Source organism: Pseudorca crassidens, chromosome 9 (assembly GCF_039906515.1).
Source record: "Pseudorca crassidens isolate mPseCra1 chromosome 9, mPseCra1.hap1, whole genome shotgun sequence".
Taxonomy (NCBI): Eukaryota; Metazoa; Chordata; class Mammalia; order Artiodactyla; family Delphinidae; genus Pseudorca; species Pseudorca crassidens.
In genome coordinates, this window is record NC_090304.1 from 91,328,819 (window position 1) to 91,349,098 (window position 20,280).

The following is a 20,280-nucleotide window of genomic DNA, read 5'->3' on the forward strand; positions in this document are numbered from 1 at the left end:
TGATCAAGGCCAGAATGTAAGCCCAGGGTAAAATGGACAGGCTCCCTGCTTCCATTTCCACAGACTAGGCCTAGATGCCTTGTGCTGCTCCCAGGCCTGAGGAAAGATGCCATCTGGAGGATCCCCATTTCAGAGAGAAATCCAGTGCAAAACTGACCACGAATGGGTCTCCAACAATTCAGGATCCACAATGTAACAGCAGCCACTATTAAGTCACCTAAGGGATTTAGGTTCTTTTTAACAAAAACTTTCCTTTTTACTAATATCTTGGGGACCCTTTCTGGAATTTCATTTCCCAGTCATTTGTATAGTTCTGGGTGTTATTTGGGAAGAGGTTTCTTTCCGTTGGCCTACAGATCCACTGAATGAGTCAAGCCTCGTAAGTTTCCCTTACTCACATAATCCGCACGCTCTTTCTAGAGGAAGCAGGCTCCCCTCCCGGTCCATCTCAGGTTCCCTATCTGAATAGGTACCTTCAAGGTCCCTGTAAGAGCTGCCAGACCCAACTCCCATGTTGCTAAGCCAGATGGCTCGTCCCTAACCAGAACGAATATCCACTTAACCACCAGCTGTCAATTGCCTTGGCCAGGGAAGAGGATGGAGTCTGCCCACTCTGTGTGCCATGACATACAAACTATTCATCAGAGGAAGGAGTCCCGAGGGATGGAGTCTACAGGGCCTCAGAAGAACTATGATGCAGTTTTCTGTGCTAATGGGGGATGGAAGGGAAGGAGAGAGGAGTGTGCTTTCCAGTTACAAGAGATCCCACCCCCCAATTGCTCTACCTGTCAAGCAACAGGAATAGCTTCTATGAACAAAAGAAATATGCTGTGTGTGCAACAGTCCTGCAAGGCATTTAGTTCAGTTCTGTTCTTAGTTCCCCATCCCCTCAATTGCTGAAAAAAGAATGCTAGCTGAAATGGTGTGGATTTTCCAAAACAGGTATTTTCTTCACCTGTGCAAATAGTCCCTTCCCCCTCTCAAGAAAGACAACTACTTTGTTCTCAAAAAACTAAAGTTGGTTCAGGCAAGTCTTTTTTCTGTGCGTTCTCATAGTAGGATATGCTGAGTATAGACAGATAGGTTGTCACTAACCACAGCTGAGTTCTCTTATAAAAAGAAACCAATCTTCTTTCTAATTCTTTCTTCTATGACCCCTAAATTGGTAAAAGAAAAACTAAGCAACCAGAATGTAGGGGCTGAGCTCAAACTAAGAACAAGAAGGTGAAGGCAGAATGTGTGCCAGGGATCAGGGGTTGAAGCCTAAGGAAGCAGGCCCACTGTACTGAAAACATCCTCCAGACAGCATCTCCTCCAAGGCACACAAAGATCGATCGCACTCTTTACCTCTTTTCACAAGCGGAATTCCACATTTCAGGGTGAAGAGAGACAATCCAGAGTCCTACTGAGAATAATTTTAATAGAATATAAACCTCCAATGGCTGCAAAGAGTTAAAAACACAGAAAGTTGAGCTGAAGGATTACCCACATCCACCAAATAAAAGATTAGGCTACCAAACCCAGAGTTAGCATCTCATGGCACATACATACCAAAGGAACACTGAAATTTTAAAGCTTTGCCATTTGATAAGGTACAGAAACAGTGGAATTTGAGAAGACAAAAAAAAAAAAATCCAATCAATAAAATAGAATTTAGTCCGGGAATTCCCTGGCGGTCCAGTGGTTAGGACTCCGTGCTTTCACTGCTGAGGGCCCAGGTTCAATCCCTGGTAGGAGAACTAAGATCCTGCGAGCCATGTGGCTCAGCCAGAAAAAATATATAATTTAGTAGAAATAGCAAAAAGTGCCACAACTTTATACTGAAAGAAATGTTAAATTATCAGATAGTGCCATGAAGAAAGACGGTAAGTCATTGAGTCCTCTGTGAGGATCATAAATGTTGATAAAAAGAATGGCATGAAAGATAGGAAAACTTGATGGTCTCTTTTGTCGAAGTTCCCATGTTATTAAAGACACTCACCCTTAACTCTGAAAAGCATTATTTATTGGAAAGAAATATTGAAGGAAGTCTTCTTAATTCCTGCAAGACCAATTTATGGTTCCCTTGCCCTCCAAAATATATCTCCCATCTCTCACAAATTCTTTATCCTGACTCTTGGAATGACCTGGATTCCTTGATCCAAGGCCAGGGCTTATATTTTCAATGGACACAGTTCCCAGAGGGCCCTGGAAGCAACATGAAACAATGTCACCCTACAGTTTCTTACTAAGGGAGGGTGGCTAAAAAGTCAACAAATTGAGGTGCTTCATTTGACATCTGATCCTAACAACCAGTTCTTCAACAAAGCCTCATACAGGCCAGGAGGTAAGGCGTTCTTAGGTGAAATCAAACTTCCATGATATATCAGTTCACCAAAACCAACGGGTGATTCCAAGAAGTCTTTAAAGACTAATTACGCCAAGAAAGGAATCCACCTGCTCAAGAAATGGCTTTCTCAGGAAGATGGAGCTATTTAATCTTGGCAAGGGCAGCTGCTCTTCTTTCTGTGTTCTGGAACAAGGCACGAATTAAAGCTTTTACTTCACTGGAAGAGAACGCAGCTGCCAAGGGCCCTTTTCCATCTGCCCACCTGCAAAATGAAAAACACAATTTCTATTTCCTATTAAGTATAAGCCAGATTTTTAAATTGCGTATTTGATCCCAAGAGTGTATTTGTTTAAAATGGAAATAAAACAAATTCTGGCATTCTTCCCCTTCTTTACGAATCTACCAGTCAGTATCTTTGACATCTTCTCCTTCTTGGCTGCATTTTGGTAACAGCATAGACAGACAAAGAGACCAAGTTAGGAAGATAAAACTGTTCTCCCTCATTCTGTACTCACTAAGCCCGTTTGAACTTGACAATTATGACCACATCCTCACATGGTTATACAGAGTAATGGGATCTGTAACTACTTTAAAAAGTGAACCACAGGCAACACATTTTAACTGACAAAGGATAAGTACAAAAAATACATATGAAATCACAAACAACCCCGCAGAATAAAGGGTAAAAAATATGAATAGCTCAGAGCTACAGAGAACAAACCAGTGGTTACCAGTGGGGAGACGGAAGCGGGGAGGGGGAATTTAGAGGTAGGGAACTAAGAGGTACAAACTATTGTGTATAAAGTAAGCCTCAAGGCTATATTGTACAACAGGAAATATAGCCAATAACAACTATAAAGAGAGTATAACCTTGAAAAATTGTGAATCACTATATTGTATACCTGTAACTTAATAATACTGTGCATCAACTATACTTCAAAAAGAAAAACACACAGAGTCCCAATATAAAAAAATGTAAACAGGCATTTTACAATAGAAGAAAACTGATCACTAAAAAGATGCTCAATGTCATTAGAATTTAGGGAAATACAAATTAAAATGACAACGAGCTACCATTTCATAGCAACTAGACTAGCAAAAATTTTAAAGTCTGATAATACCAAATACTGGTGAAAATGTGAAGCAACAGGATAAACCATGAAATATGCATCTATAAAATAAATAAGTCACAGGCAGGGATGTAACATACACATGAGGAATATAGTCAATAATACTGTAACAACTTTGGTGATGGATGGTAACTGATCTTACTGCTGTGATCTTTTCATAATGTATAAAAATATCAAATCACTATGTTGTACACCTGAAACTAATATAATATTGTATGTTAATTATAACTCAGTTTTTTAAAAAAACTATGAAATATTTATATAATGGAATATGATACAGCAGTGAAAATGAACTGCAGCTACAGATACCTTCACGAAAGAATTTTCTGAACAAAAGAAGCAAGTTATAGAAGACTCCATTTAGGGATATGTGCAAATGTGGTAAAACTATAAAGAAAAGCAAGGAGATAAATAACACAAAATTCAAGATAGTGGTTACCCCTCTGGCGAGGACGATTTGGAAAAGGGTACATAAGGGTCTTCAAAGGTAGTGCTAATATTTTTAAGCTGAGCAATAGGTACATGAACATTTATTTCACTCTTTCTTTAAACTGTGAATATATGTTATATATACTGTACTCTTTCACATGTATATTTTATAATTTTTAAATGTTTAAACTACAAAACTGGAGATAGTTTCCTTGGTAAAAAAATTTTTCTCAATTAGTTATTATCCTTATATTTACTGAAATCTCTAGGAGGAAAAAAATCTTCCTAGGCAGAAGAAAAGAAGCTGAGATATATCAGTATTGTAATTTTTCTCATAACGAAGAATTAACGATCATTCTTGGGTTGCAAGAGGGCCCTTTAACAGCCGAAAGAAAAATTCTTATCTGCTGCCCTCTGGAGTCTTACCTGAAGACATAACTCACTAAGGACTTGTAAATAACAAATGAATAAATCAAATTTTATACTAAATGTAGTTAGAGGTATTTTGATGTGATTTTTTTTTCAAGCAAAATATCTCATTTACCTTGTTTTAGAATGGATAGTATTTGCTGGGAACAACCCAGACACATCTAGGACAACTAGTCTAATGTAATTGGGCATCTATAATAAACCAAGCCAAAGTAGACAGACAAGTAGCTATAGGGATAGATATGGACCTTAATGGCTATTCAGTGAGTTCCCTATGCAAGGTATGCATGCTTGTTAAAAATATACCAAGACAATAATAAAAGCGTCCAAGGATGTATAACTAGCCCACATCTATCCAGTTTTTGCATAGTATTAATGACCTTCACACACTCAGTATGATACGACATAGCATACAATTACAGAGCACAGCAACATTAACTGATGGTATTGAGAGAAAACATCATCTACTATATTTAAGAAAAGATGAATCCTTTCTACGTGTGTGGTGCTGAATCTCTAAAACTACTTTACTCCCTGTAGAAAAACTGCTGGTCAATCAAACAATGGTTTGATGCTGAATATTCTTACAGATAAAAGTCACTTCTCTGTTAACATATCAAAGCCAATCTTAAAATGCATCCACTGTTGATTAAAATGGGCAAGAATTTCCATCCAGGTGCCAGATGGTTGTACTCCTTGTAAGTGCAAGAAGTACAAGATCATACGTACAGCATGACAAAACAACATGCTCAAGACCAAAATAATAGAAACAAGAAGTCTTTACGCTATCAAATATGAGAAAATGGTCATGAGATCCACACTATGATAGACCATGCAAAGGCCCCACCTACTGCTACTCAATATGAAACTTTCCTGAGTAATATTAAGAAACAGAGAGAAGCACTGCCCTCAATGGCACTAATACTCTTTTATAGCTGTGAAGAGATATATAAATCCTATAGAAGGATTTTACCCACCGATCCCCAATTTCTTGCAGGCTGGCTTGTAACATTATCATCAATTCTTTGAATGGCATCCATTTTGGCACGTAGACCGGAACCTCTTCTTGATATTTCTTGTTCTTGTTTTCTTCAGACAGAGGTGCAAATACTTGAGGTCCTTCATCCATCACTGTTTTGCATAAGGAATACAATCTATCACCATCTTCAGTAGAGATGTCCTGATTTTGCACAAAGGGAACACAACAGAACAGAATTGGGCCAGCTTAGCAGTAAGTAAAAAGCAGACCTTTGGTGTATACTATTCAGGGGGTCAGCCACAGCAAGATGTTTTCCAACCAATTTAGCACACCTTACTAGACACTAGATTTCATCAGTTCTGACAATACTCCTAAAGCTAGAATGACACAAAATATGTTTCAACAGATTGTCGGTAATTTAGTTTGCCTGCATGAAAAAATCCATTTCTCCAATAGAATGTGGTGCAGTTTGCTGCAAAGCAGGGAGCGTTATCACAGGGTTTAGCCAATCTATACTTTAGAGGTATCAGTTGGCAGAGTCCAGGCAACTTTCCTGTAGGATCACACACGTGTGTTGGTAAAGTGGTACCTGCACAAGGCTGCATTTCACTTTACTAAATTATTTAGTTCACGTACATGTTAAGTATATATGACTTCACACTTTACATTTTGGGAGCACTGCCCCATTTCCAACTTCCTCATTCATAATTTACACAGATGCTAGATGGAGAAGCAGCATAACCCTGCTTTCTTATACAGGTATGAAAGATAGAGATTAGCAAGTCTCCAGCAAAACAGAATTAAGAGAAAAGTGAAAAAAATAACAGTATAATGAGTTAGACATGACACATGAACAATTTCTTCTACCATCTGTGTTGACTAAAGATGAGACTTCAACATCACTCCCTTAGGAAAGTGACAATCTGGAACAAGAACTGCATCTCAAGTCTGGTGAGGCATCTAATGGCCCTTACCTCTAGGGCAGTGATTCTGCCAATGATCTCAGAAATTGTTGTACTGAGTAAAGTCCCCATAGCCTTGCAATATATGTTCACTGGCAGGACATCCTGCCACACAATTCCAAGTCTCTTTAGTTGGTGCAGTACCTGTCAGAAGAATACAGATATTTACATGGAAGAGAGATTGTTACAACTCACATTTTTCTAGATTTACATTTATTGTGTTTGTGTGTGTGTGTGTGTGTGTGAGAAGAAGTGTTATATGACGGTGAGGTAAAGTAATCAAGAACATGTGCTTCTTGAATATTTCACCCTAGTGATATCTCTGCTAGATGAAAAACTGACTTATTCTGAGGATGGGAAAACTAGTAAAAAGATAAGTCACTTAGGAGAGAGAGGCATTTTTCTAAGATGAAAGCTAGTATTTCAAATTTCCCAAACCTAAGTTCATGGGTTAAATACTTGCTATGACAGACTTATTATTCCCATCACTAGTGGCTTGATGGGAAGATAGCTTCCTGTTGACTTGGTGGGGTAGGGGAAGGGAAAGATCGTATACAAGACTGTAAAAGGTAGCCACATTTTCCAATGGGAGTTCTGGGGAATGAACTGAGCTACCTGTTACATACTCTTTGCTGCTTAAAAAACAAGGTGGGGGAGCATCTAAAGGAAGAGTACAAATTCCAGAGGGAACAACAGCCTCCCACCTGTCGGACTGCTTTACTTGCTGCAGAGTAATTGTCCTCATCGTCCATGTTTGAAAAGTTTCTAGCACTTGATAATCTTTCCAGAAGTTCTCCTTTCTGTGCCCGCATTTGGGCCAAAAAACACTCTGTCCCTATAATAAGAAAAGAGAATAAAGAATTCTAAAAGTTGTTCAATTACACAATGCAAAACCAGGGTGGAAGAGGAGAGACAAGCATGAACCAAATATCTGATTCTGCCTATTTGAAAACAACTGCTTGTTAGATAACATCATAAGGTTGCCCTAAGGTTACTAGAAACATCACTGCTAATACATTAGCCGGTCCCTCCAAGCCCACCCTCAGGATAGTAAGTCTTTTCCAACAGTTTGTCCAGAGTCAGATAAGAAAAACTGCTTGTACAGTAGAAGTAACTGCTTATTTTTCTGATATATCTACACCACCTAAGGGAAAAGTCAGGAATTGAAAAGCTAAGTAAATCATATAGATTCTCTGCTTTTCTTAGGCTATCATTATTGACTTACCCTATATTTCTTTTGATTTTTAATAATCAGAAGTAAAGCTAAAGGAGGTAGAAGAGAAGGGAGCTAGTTTGAGGTTTTGCAAAAGAATAAGCACTGTCATTAGTGAACTCTTACCAACAATGCTAACAGAATGGTCACACTACATCTTAGTATGTGTCACTCTACTGACATAACTCTGATTTGGTGAATTCACTGCACACCAGAAATGCAGTCTGGAACACTAATGTACCATGAAATCACGTCATGAAAAAGTAATGCTTTCAAAAGACTGCATTCACTTTATAAAACTAAGTAACTGGGAACACCTGCAAATTAAACGCCCTCCCACTTTCCAATACAGCTCAGGACCACCACCTAATTTCTAACTGCTGCATTCATAAATTACAAAGATACTAGTCTGATAAGCTGCATTATCAATATGCTTCCTAAATTTAAAGTATCAGTTACCAAGTCTCCTGAAGCCAGGTACAAGATCCACAAAAGTAGTAGTGCCATCACACAGAATGGGGGCAAGACGCAATCTGAACTGATGCCCGAGGGTCAGCAAGTGGTGCGCAATATACATACAGTTGTTGAGGTGAATGGCAGCCAACTGGGGCAGTTTTTGAAGGTTCTCCCTGGGTCAGGAGGAAGCGTAGGAAAAGAAAGAAATCTCCTGTTATTGAAGTTGAGGTTGATGAAAAGTTACTCTTTTAATGTATTTCTAGGTGTTAATCATTGTCTACTGTATAAATGCTGTACATAACGAGGCATAACCTCAGCACGCCCACTCAGTCCCTGAGGTTGTTCTGCCTGCATGGGACCTTATCCTTTAAAACTATCCTAGTGATTAACAAAAAACAACAAGGGAATCAAGATGTTTACCTGTGTCAAGTCTTTATACTAGAAACCTGGCATAGCTGTACATAATAATTCCCTTGAAATCTAACACTGATAACTCTGTGGAAATACATGTTTGCTTCCCCTTTCACCAAATCCCCATTTCATTTGTACAATGAAGCACTCAACTATTTTCTAATTCACTAGTTTTCAAAGCTGGCTACAGATTAGGGTCACCTGAGAAATTTTAACATAGAGACGCTTAGACTTCACCCCAAACAAATTAAATCACAACCTCTGAGTGAAGCCAGGGCATTTATATGTTTTAAAATCTTCCCATGTGATTTTAAATTTTCATAAAAGATTGAAAATCACTGCTCTAATTCTTCTGCACATATTAGTCTACCTACCCAGCTTGGGAAGAGATCTTGTCTTATACCTCTGCTACATATCCACTAGGAGTCATTCAATTAATACTTCCTAATTTGCTGATTCAATGTCAGGCTAGAATATATAAAATTGGAAACTAACAATCTTAAGACAGTTGTCCTCACTTTGGGCTACACATCAGAATCACTGTAGGGCTTTAAAAAACAGAGATATGTTTAATCTTAAACCATACCTATAAATCAAAATCTCTAGGGGTAGGGCCTAAGCATATCTATTCTTCAAGGTCCATAAAAGAGTCTAAACTACTGCCAAAGCTGTGAACGCTAATCTAGAACGGTGGTTCTCAAAGTGTGGTCCCCTGACAAGCAACATCAGCATCACCTGGAAATCTGTTAAAAATTCTAGGTTTTACCCCAGCCCTACTGATCAGACACCTCAGGCATGGGACCCAGCAATCTGTAGTTTAACAAGGTATCCTGGTGATTCTGATACACACTGAAGTTTATAAACCACTGGTCTAGCATAAAGTTCCCAGATCACACAATGCGGAAAAAGAGGCAAATCTAACTCCACACCAGTGTGAAAAATGTTTCTAAGCATGAAAACCCCTAAGCCAACTGTCTCTGAATCCCCAAGGACGTGGCTATTAACTGACCCGAAGATGTTTTTTTTCCTTTACCTAAGTAGAAAGTGAAATAAAAGTTTTAAGCCACAGCAAAGAGAATACAAATAAAAATAATGTTTACAATAAATAAGCTGTCTTTTAGAATAAAAACAATAACTGGCCCTACTTAAAAACATCTCAATTGTTCAAAAATCTGAACTAAAAAATACTACAAACAACAAACTGATTTTTTTCTTTGAAACCAGAGTCCTTGACTAAGGAATAGCTTTGTTGACATATTTATTTAAAACATTTGTAAAAGGTATCCAAAACACTTAATTTGGATAACAGAGAGAACTCCTGGAGACTTAAAGTTATGAGTAACTTCTGAGATTAATATTAAGAGAAACCTTAAAGAACCAAGACATTAGGTAAATACAGCTTAAGATTGCTAAGAGCGGCTGATCGACAGTTAAATAGCAATCTCTTGTGGTATTCAGTCTGCAAAGCTATGAATGCCAAGGGAAAATGTGGGATGTTTACTGGATAGCAATATGGAGTGACGGATGACCTTTTGTTTTGTAACCAAATAAAGTGAGGCAGTTCTGCAAGCACCTACCATCAGTAACAGGGTAAAGTCCTTTTGAGTCTTTAAATCTGTGTCACCTACTATACTGCAAGATTATAGTACCCTTATTAATTTATTAATAAATGACCAATGTCCTTTAAACATGTAATGTAAATGTTTACTGCATTTCATTGTGAATTTTAGTAACAAATTATCTTTGGTGGGAATACAAAATTACTGGTTTTAACCGGACTCACAAACATTTTAGACCTACAATATTACACAGAAGTCAGACACAGTGGCACATACTTGTGATATGTTGGTACAACATCATGGAACAAATGGAAGATATTCCTCACTGAGTAGAAAAGTTGAACAGCACTAAAAGGAAAACACAGTTTCAACAGAAATGCAGAAGGATATATTGGCAATGAGAAAAAAAATTCAAACTCAGTGCACCTGAAGGGAGAGTCAGCAGCAAAAACTACAGCTGGAGAGAACAGATGCCTTGGTCACTGCTGAGAACACCATTCCTCTAGATGGCATAGATTCTCAGCAGTTATTCACTAACTAGACTACAGGTCTAAAAACCTGGACCCATTAATAATATTAAGAATAGCAGCATTCAACCCAAAGCCTCTTTTCCATTTGTCAGTTTGTGTTCTGCCAGTACCCAGAGTACCCCTTCAGTGACAAATGGAGCTAAGCCTCGAGCAAATGTCACCTCCTCACTGACACACTGTGCAAAGGGCAAGGTATCAATAAAGGCACTCACTGGTGCTGTCGGAACCAGCCTGCCTTTCAGCCTCCACCTTCCCTCCTTCTCACCCCAATGCAAGGAGATGAATCAACATTTCTAGGACAGAATCCAACCTCAAGTTTTCTTGCCCTTTAAATCTGGTCTTAGAACACCAAAGATCATTATTAAAAAGCACTTAGGAAGAGCAAATATAAGGTTTGTGTAGCTTACTTCTACATAAGAATATTTTAAATTATGTACCTTGAATACATCACAGGAATTCCACAAATAACTTTTAAAAATTAGTCATGATCACTATACCCCGAAACACTGTTACAACTTGATTACTATGATACCGGACTAGATTATTTCATGTGTTGCTGTTTGAAGTTTGATAATAGGAAAAGTGAGTTGTTGTAATGTAGTTGTGTTTTTGTTTATCCTGTTGAAACTATTTTTTTGGTGGGAAGAATGTCCATAGACATTCAGTATACAAAAATATTGTTTGGTATTCTCTTAGGAAAAATTGCCTTGCATCCCTAACTTCTGGTCTGGTACGTTTCAGGTGAATGCCATGTAATGAAACAGTCACTCCTATATTATTCTGCCAAACGAGTGCATAATTCCTTTTACATGTATTTTTCTTCCTACTTAGATTTAAAACTGGATGGACTTATGAATATAATGATTCATTCAAGTCAAGGAAGTATCTTAGTGAACATGTTCTTTCTAGAGCAGAATGAAATAAAGGGGTTAGTTTGTACATGGAGATAAAAACTGAAACTCCAGAAGCCCATCGGAAGACACAATTTAAGTCAAGCCCTAACTGAAACTGTTTTCTATATGAGGATGAAAAGTAAAAATACTACTACACACAGATTCAAATTAAAGAGGCTTTTTAAAATCTGCTCTATAATCAATTTGAGCTACTGGCTACCATTTTCTCCTCAATTTATAAAGTTTAGGAGTATGGGAAGAGCCTACTAAACAAAAAGAGATTCAGTACAAATGTGCAAGTATATGGATTGAGTTTGGGTACCTTGAATACAATATTGATTAGGAGAAAGCTTCTTGAAAGGGAGAAATCAGAACTTTGGTGCATTCCATTCTTTTCCTTCTACCTTTGGCTACCCAATAAACTATTATTGCTTTAAAATTAACATTTAAAATGTAAATTAATTAGGGCCTAGATTTCAAAAGGTAAAATGGATGTTAAGCTAAAGGGCCAGAGCATGCTGAAACAGATGGTATAACTATCACTAAGACCACCACCACCAATACTGATAAACATCTGAGTATCAATTATTTCCCAGGTAGCATTCTAAGTTCTTCACAAGCACCTTCTCATGTAATATCACTGAAGTCAAATAAAGTTAAAAGTAAACAAAAATTAAAAGGCTTTTTGTTAAAAAGTGATTAACAATTTTTAATGTCAAACCCATTTGTCTATCCATACAATGCTTTTATTGCTCATACCTTGTTGTAAGATTGTATGTTATTGTAAATAAAAGTTAATTGTTAATACATACGTGTGTACTATACTTTTCTCAAGGGAAAAAATATTAACTAATAAGATAAGAAAACCCAAAGAATTCCAGTTAATTTTCTTAATAAATGTCTAGTTTAGATATACATTTAACCAAGTCATTGCCATTTCCAGAGGACTCAGAACTCGTACCATTGATCACTGCTAGTTGTTGCCTCCAGTAAAGTCTGATAGGCGAGTTCCATTAATTTCTTCACAGATTCACTGATGCGGCATGTGGGCAAAGAAAAGGAATGTTGGTCCAACGTATTTTCAGGCTCTAAATTCATCACTTCGTTGTACTGAGTTGTGGACACTTTCTGTACTTGTAGTTTGTCACCCTCAGCAGGACTAGGTAAATCTGGCACACTTATCTTAGAAGCAGGAGTAATCTAAGGGTCAAATACAGAAACAAAGAAAATGCACTGTCCTCAGAATAATCCAAATGCAAGCATACAGTGAGGAATAAGATACCAGTTGCTTCCATGATGATTAAGCTGTGGATCTACAGAATAATTAAAAGATTTGAGTAAACATGGCAGTACTTTAATGACTACTCAATCTTGGGTGAAAGCACGTCATAAGAAATAAGCAATCCCTTTACTGTGCCATTCTTCTAGTTCTTCTGTGCACTCTCACTCTTGGTGGAAACAGCAAAGCTGTGAAACTGGCCTAAGATTTTAGGTAAATGAAAGGACCTTCAAAAATCCTCTTTCTCAGATGAGACTATTAGATTAACACACACCAGTATGACTTGTGTTCCACTGTCATTAAACAAATTATTTCCCACCAGAAACACGTGTTGGCTTACTCAAAGAAACAACACATTCAGGCTAGCTTATACTGCTCTTAAAAACAAAATTCCAAACAAAAACCAAAAAAGCTTCCCTAACATTTATACAGAATGAAAATTCCCAGACTTGGTCAAGACTAAAGGAAAGAACACTAGGCTTCTAGTTTGGAAACATCAGTGATATTTTCTACCCTAACTTTTAACAAAGTCATTTAACCTCTCTTGAACTCAATTTTCTCATTGTAATATGAAGAAACTGCACTACAATAATGGTTTTCAAACCTTGCTTCTCGAAGATGCCTCAGGGACCAATAAAAGGAGAGATTAAGCAGGTGGAAGCAGCAGGTTCCTACTGCAAGAAGAGCAGCTCTGCTCTGCACATACTGGACCTCTATGGAAAATTTCTGACAGAAGACGCTCCAATTCTAATAAAAATGTTTAAGTCATGAGACTTGCCATCTGTAAAATGGTATAATAATGTCTACTTCATAGGGCTGTTAATGACATTTAAATGAGAATACAAACATCACAACTGGGAGAGGTGCTACTGGCATCTAGTGGGTAGAGATTAGGGATGCTACTAAACATCCTACAGGACAGGCCCCCAGAGCAAAGAATTATCTGGCCGCAAATGTCAACAGTGGCACTGCTGAGAAACTCTGATCTAGAGGAAGCTACATCATTAGGATTTGGGTACTTGGGGGGAAAATACAGTCTTATAAAATGTCAGAACTAGTTGAATAGGGAGTTCAGAGATTATCTAGTTCAATTCTGTCATATTACAGAAGAGGAAAATGAGGTCCAACAAGGTTAAAAGATTTAGCCCAGAGCCACAAAGTGATCCAGTAACAATCCTATTTATAACAAGGAGTTATAACAGAGTTAATGGGATATATATTAATTCATTTACCAAGTATTTACTAAGTACATAGTAGTATGCACCAGGTATTTTCTTGATGCTACAGATACAACAGTAAACCAAACAGTAAAGAACAAAACAAACAGGAAAAAGAAAAACCAACCCTGCCCTCATAGAGCTTATTTTCTAGAGGGGAAAAACAATAAATAATTCATATAGACTATTTAATGATAATAAGTGGTATGAAGAAAAATAAAGCAAGGAAAGAGTACAGGAGATAGCGGGAAGTCACAATCTTAAAAGAGTGGTCAGGAAAGGGAGCACATCGGTGGTAATATCCCAAGCAGAGGGAAAAAGAGGTTCAAAAGTCCTGCAGCCGAGTCGGCCTGGCAAATGAGCAGAGTGACTGAAGAGGAATGCAACAGGAGATGGAGTCAGAGAGGCAACACGGGGACAGTTCACAGGAGGCCGTGCAGGCCACTGCAAGGCTACTGGGTCTTTCTCTGAATGAGACGGGAAGCCACTGGATTCTGTGCACAAGAGTGACATAAGTGATATTCATGTGAAAAACACCTGCAGCCCAGTTCCCGGTACTGAGTGCATTTCGGCTCCCTTAACCACCCAAGATTACATCAAAATGTGCTAAGATCTGTGCACCTCAAATGGCTAATTTAATATTTTACTGAAGTGGACACTATAACAGGGTACCTAGCCCCAGGAAAACGGCGGATGACAGAAAGGACAGAGGGAGGAAGAGCGCAGTCCTCTCAGCGATAACAGATAAATGGCTGAGGAATTTTCTATTAAGGGATTACTTTAGTGTATGTCTTCTTTTAATCTAAGTAACACCTTACATTTGTCAAATATTATTTTATATATGTAAGATGTTAAAAAAAATACACAGAATTATTTAAGGTCAAAGGAGTAAATTACCCTCAATGCAAATTAATTTGTCCACGGATTTTACAGGTAATTGTTTATACTATACAAAGATCACATCTTTTTGTTTGTTTTTATTAACTTCAAAACTAGCACCTCTATTAGCGTAAGCAATAAAGTCAACATTTCACAACAGGATATAATCTCTGGATATAACAATACCTGTCACGAAACTGTGTACTAAAAATTCAAGTGATAAAGTTGAGAAAACTCTATAGGTTGATATACTCTCTGATTTCAACAACAGTAATCTATTACATTCACGTAGACTTTTTAAATTTATACAATGCTTTTATGTGCATTATCTCATCTGGACCCCACAATACCCTGTAAAAGACGTAGGAATTAGGACCCCTTTAAAGATGAGAAAACTAATGTTTAAGAAGATTAATAACTCGCCTCAATGAGCTTAGCAACTGTCAGTGCTCTTCCACTCTATCATAATCATCTCAAAAATGAGCTGCTTCCTAATACAAGGTAACACCCTGTAACCCCCAATACCTTCACAGTGTTGTGAATTTCAGAGGTCATTAGGTTTCTAGCTGCCACAATCACATCCTGACACTTCTTGTTAGCAAAATGAGAATTGATGTTACGGGCATATTTCAGCAAGTCTGTAGTATTTCCTTTTAGAAACCTCATCTCCTTTAAGGCATTTTCAAATTCTTCAGTGGACTGTATGATCTGAGAAAGAAACGCAAGAGAAAAAAAAGTAAAAGAATCAAATACATATGTTCCTTTCCAATATTAAAATTTCAAATCCAATGTATAGGAAAGAACAAGGACCAGCTGGTCATTTAAGTTTTAGAAAAGACCATCAGTTACTAGGTATGAAAATATTATTCATTTTTTCTAGCCTTAAATTCATTAGGAAGAGCATCTTCATTAGAAGTTTTTGACTCTGCTTAGTAAAGGTGCAAACATTTTTAAATAAATACAGTAGGTCCCCCCTTATCCTCGGCTTCAGTTACCCACAGTCAACCATGGTCTGAAAATATTAAATGGAAAATTCTAGAAACAAACAATTCCTAAGTTTTAAACTGTGTGCTGTTCTGAGTAGCATGATGAAATATTGCGCCGTCCTGCTCTGTCTTGCCCAGGATAGGAATCATCCTTTTGTCCAGCATATCCATGCTATATACACTACCTGCCCATTAGTATAGGAAAAAACATAGGACATCTGTGGTTCAGTACTATCCACAGGTTCAGGCCTTCGCTGGGGGAACTGGCACGTAGCCCCAGAGATAAAGGGGGACTCCTGTGCTTACTGTAGTGTTTGAGGAAACACTAAAAAGAAGCCAAAAAGTAAAGCGTCACATAGTAGCTACTATAGCTGACACCAATAGAAAAACAATTGTTCTTCAAAAGTATCTTACTAAAGAAAACATACTTAATAACGAAACATACTTCCCCACCCAATCAAAAGGTAGGAAGCCTGAAGAGACATGAAGTCAGAGGGAATCTGCCTCCACACTTTATGAATAATTTTCTTAAAGATGTCACTAAAGAACAAAAGATCTCCAAGGTAAACAAGTGACGCCAACAGGAACCTACGGTCTCTTCAAACCCTCTGTGACACCTCTGCTCTTACCTCCTCATACTGCTGTAACTTGCTGCTATTTGTTGGGATAGAATAAACCAAACAATTTTTAATGAGGCACTCGGACAAGTCCTCCCAGATCATGTCACCAAGCATCTCAGCCAATACGATCTTGCATGTTTTCTCATTTTCTACATCAGCAACAAGAGGCAAATCTGAATTCAAAAGAAAAAGTTTTAAACAAGAAACTCTTCACAGTCTGGACATATTCTCAAATTCCCTAGTTTTCTAGAATTCTTTAATTTTAAGATGACAGGGAAGAAAACAGCACGAATAATTCTATAGCTATCTCAACAGACTACATGGGAAAAGCATGACACAATTATTATTTTATTTTCACTGCTCAAATGAATCATCTGCACTGTATGACTGCCTGTTCTCTGTAACAATAAGGTATTAAGCCACCTACATTATAATCATCTACAGATCTGATTATATGAAGCACTCAGAAGTTCTGCATACCACGTTGAAACTAGTTTAGAATAAAGTCCAAGTTCTCCAATACTAAATATATTTCTTTCATCTCTGCAAAGGATCTGAGTGTTTATCCTAAGTAAAATATCAATAAACACCTTACATTATAGCATAATATCTAGCCTACCGAACAGAATACTTCAGTGTCTCTTCCATGGTATATTTTAGGGTGGTTTTTTCTAACACATTTTGAGGGAGTTATATTTAGAACATACCATTAATTAACTAAACAATATATAAGAACCTTAAAAGAAAGTGACCATCTTACCTCGGAGCCTTGAGATATCTTACAATATCTGAAGTCTAGGCCTACACTGTCCGATATGATAGGAACCAGCCACATTTTGCTACTGAGCACTTGAAATGGGGCTGGTGGGACTGACGAACTCAATTTTTTTTTAATTTTAAGCAATTTCAAATTAAGTTTAAAAATGGAAGCAAGGGTGTGTGGTTATAATGGGTGGCACAAGGGAGCCTTGTGGTGATAGAACAGTTCTGTATCTTGATTGTGGTGGTAGTTACATGAATCTACACATGTAACAAAATTGCACAGAACTATTCACACATACAAATGAGTGCAAGTAAAACTGGAGAAATCTGAATAAGCTCTGTGAATCATAACAAAGTCCATTTCCTGGTTCTGATACTATACTATGGTTACACAAGATGCTAACATTGGGGAAAACTGGGTGAAGAGTACATGGGACCTCTGTACGTTTTTTGAATTAAAATTTTAAACTAAAAAAAAAAAAGAGGAAGTAGCGTAAAATACTTTTCTGTTAAACACAGTTTTGTTGCTTTGAAAAGCCTATGCCTCACTTTAACCATCACATCATATAAGCTATTATGTGTACTATAGTGCTCACATCAGGCATGTGTATCACTTCTAGTATTTCTTATAAACACACCTTCGATGTAGTCAGTGTAAACAGATTCATTCCACTGGAATGACTTTGTTTTCCTATGCACCAGTGTAACATTGTAATGCATTTATTTGGATATTTTTCACATACAGCACAGGTTACAGTGATACCTGTAATAAACTGAAAACGGTAGTAAAATTGAAATGCTTATTATTTTCACTATGATATATTTTTCTAGCTTAAAAAAATGATTATAAACAAACTTTTAAATTTAAAACTAAGGTACACTATTGATGCAGAATCAAGTGAAGGTGCAGAAGCTAGAAGAACTGGCAGAACAGTAAAGGAAAATACAGACTGGAAGAAAATATGCCACAAATTTTACAATAAATGGCAGCTGCAGCTTGCTAAAACAGAGCAAAACAAAACTTTTCTTGCTGTGCAAAAAAATTTTTAAGATGATAAAGCAGACAATATTAAGAGAAATTTCAACAAATACATTAGGAATTTGTCAAGTTTCCTCTCAAAGAAGAATTGACAAAATTAGTCACCTGAAATCACAATTAAAAGTCCAACCCAAAATGTGATTTTAAGGGGATCTGAGCTTGTAAATTTAGCTAGCAATAAAATGACTTGGTAAAATCATTCCATACATTTTGGTAGCAAATTTATGCTGGTTTTTAAAAAATTAATTAGGGCACTTATCCATCTTTTTCTATTGACCAAAAGAGCTTGATTATCAAAGGGATTATCTGTAATTTGAAGAGTACCTAGAATGTAGCCACAAACCGTACGTGCCTGATGGTGGCCTTTTTAGCGGAAAATCTTTAACCACCTTCCAAATTTCTTCTACAACTACTTGTATGTTCAGAGTCTCTATTTCTTGGTAAATTTTAGTAGTGTATACTTTCTAGAAAATCATTCATGGCAAAAGCAAAATATGCTTCTTGTGACAAAGCCAACACCACGGAAGTTTACAAAGAGAAAGCCTAATTTTCCCTCTCCATACCCACAAGCTTCTCTCTCTCTCTGTGTCCAAGTAACCAGAGTTAAGAGTTTGGTTTGTATTCTTCCTCCCTTACATTAATAATATACACACGCACACATGCATGCACGCACGCAGACACATGATATAGACTAAACTGTGTCCCCCACAATTCATATGTTGAAGCCCTACTCTCCAGTGTGACTGTACTCGGAGACAGGGCTCGCCTTTAAATAGGTCATAACGGTGGAGCCCTAATCCACTATGACTAGTGTCCTTTTAAGAAAAGGAGAGACACCAGGGATAAGCAAGCAGAGAAGAAAGGCCATGTGAGGACAGTAAGAAGGCTGTCTGCAAGGCAAGGAGACAGGGCTCAGGAGAAACCAAACCTACTAACACCTTGATCTTGGACTTCCAGCCTCCAAAACTGTGAGAGAATAAATTTCTATTGTTTAAGCCACAGAGCCTGTGGAATTTTGTTATGGAAGCCCTAGCAAACTAATATAACATTCAATATAAGGGGCTACTTCCTTTTTTATAAAATGGGTTTATGCTATAGATTTTACATGTAACTTTTTTATCCCTTAAAAATAGATTGTGGCCATCTCTGAGGTCACTATATCTAGCTCCAGTTCATTTCTTTTCAATAGCTGCACCATTCTTCAAATGATGCACATTCCATTATGCAAGTATATACAGTACTCATACATGCAAACATACACACTGTTGATATCACATAGTAAGGAATTAAAAAGTGGGACACCTGGGTCAAAGCGATGTATATTTTAGCATAACTATAGAGCTGCAGATTACTTTCTAAAAAACTCACTAAAGCGATGAAGGAGACTACCTTTGCATTTTCTTACCGAAAGTGTCTTACACAAATCTTTGAATTCTGTCAACCCTAGGGGTGAAAAGTTCTACTTTGATGGTGTGATTTCCATTCCACTATTAGGGAGATTAAGCAATACATATTTTTATGTTTATTAACAACTTGCACCTTTTCTTCCATAAACTGCCTATTCATATTTTTTACTCTTTTTCTGTTATTATGTTCTTTTTTTCTTTGTAAAAAAAATCTTTGTATTAGCTCCTTGTCTGCCAATGTACTGCAAATATTTTCTGCCAGTATAATATTATCTTTTGACTTTGTTTATGGCATTGTTTACCATACAGAATTTAACATTTATATGTAGTCAAATTTATCAATCATTTCCTTTATGCATTCTGAGCTTCCTGAGAATATTTAAGTCTTCTTGTAAATTTTCTTCTAACATTTTTATTGTTTTACCTTTTGCATATAGGGATTTAATTTATCTGGAATGTATCTCTGTATGAAGTACGAAGCAGGAATCTAACTGTCTTATTCCATATAGCCAATTTTGCTAGCACCATTTTTTAATAAACTATCTGTCTCACTAAACTGAAATACAACTTTGATCAAATGGTAAATTCTCATTTATTCTTGGCTCTACTTCTGGACGCTTTTTCATTCCACTGATCTTCTTATGTCAAGAACATAGTTTTAATTATAAAATTCTCCAACTAGTGTTTTGCAAATCTTTATTAGCAAGTCTCATATTTTTTGATGTAAGCTCTAGAGTAATTAATTTGTCAAGTAGGAAAAATGTATAACAAG

The 20,280-nt window shown here is 37.1% G+C and overlaps 1 protein-coding gene across 2 annotated transcripts in view; it reads right to left on the bottom strand.

Moving 5' to 3' along the window:
• Positions 1-1,988: 1,988 nt before the first annotated feature.
• ZW10 (zw10 kinetochore protein) overlaps positions 1,989-20,280 on the bottom strand; it is a 32,362-nt gene continuing 14,070 nt past the window's right edge. Inside the window, exons 8-16 of one of the 2 annotated variants that reach the window (XM_067751080.1) lie at positions 16,311-16,474; positions 15,221-15,403; positions 12,282-12,520; positions 10,174-10,245; positions 7,931-8,100; positions 6,963-7,093; positions 6,271-6,402; positions 5,295-5,497; positions 1,989-2,591 (exon numbers count right to left, since the gene is read on the bottom strand). In XM_067751080.1, the coding sequence (XP_067607181.1) occupies positions 2,471-2,591; positions 5,295-5,497; positions 6,271-6,402; positions 6,963-7,093; positions 7,931-8,100; positions 10,174-10,245; positions 12,282-12,520; positions 15,221-15,403; positions 16,311-16,474 (1,415 nt within the window). In that variant the 3' untranslated portion in view covers positions 1,989-2,470. The remainder of the gene's footprint in view (positions 2,592-5,294; positions 5,498-6,270; positions 6,403-6,962; positions 7,094-7,930; positions 8,101-10,173; positions 10,246-12,281; positions 12,521-15,220; positions 15,404-16,310; positions 16,475-20,280) is intronic. The other variant, XM_067751081.1, reaches the window with a different exon arrangement.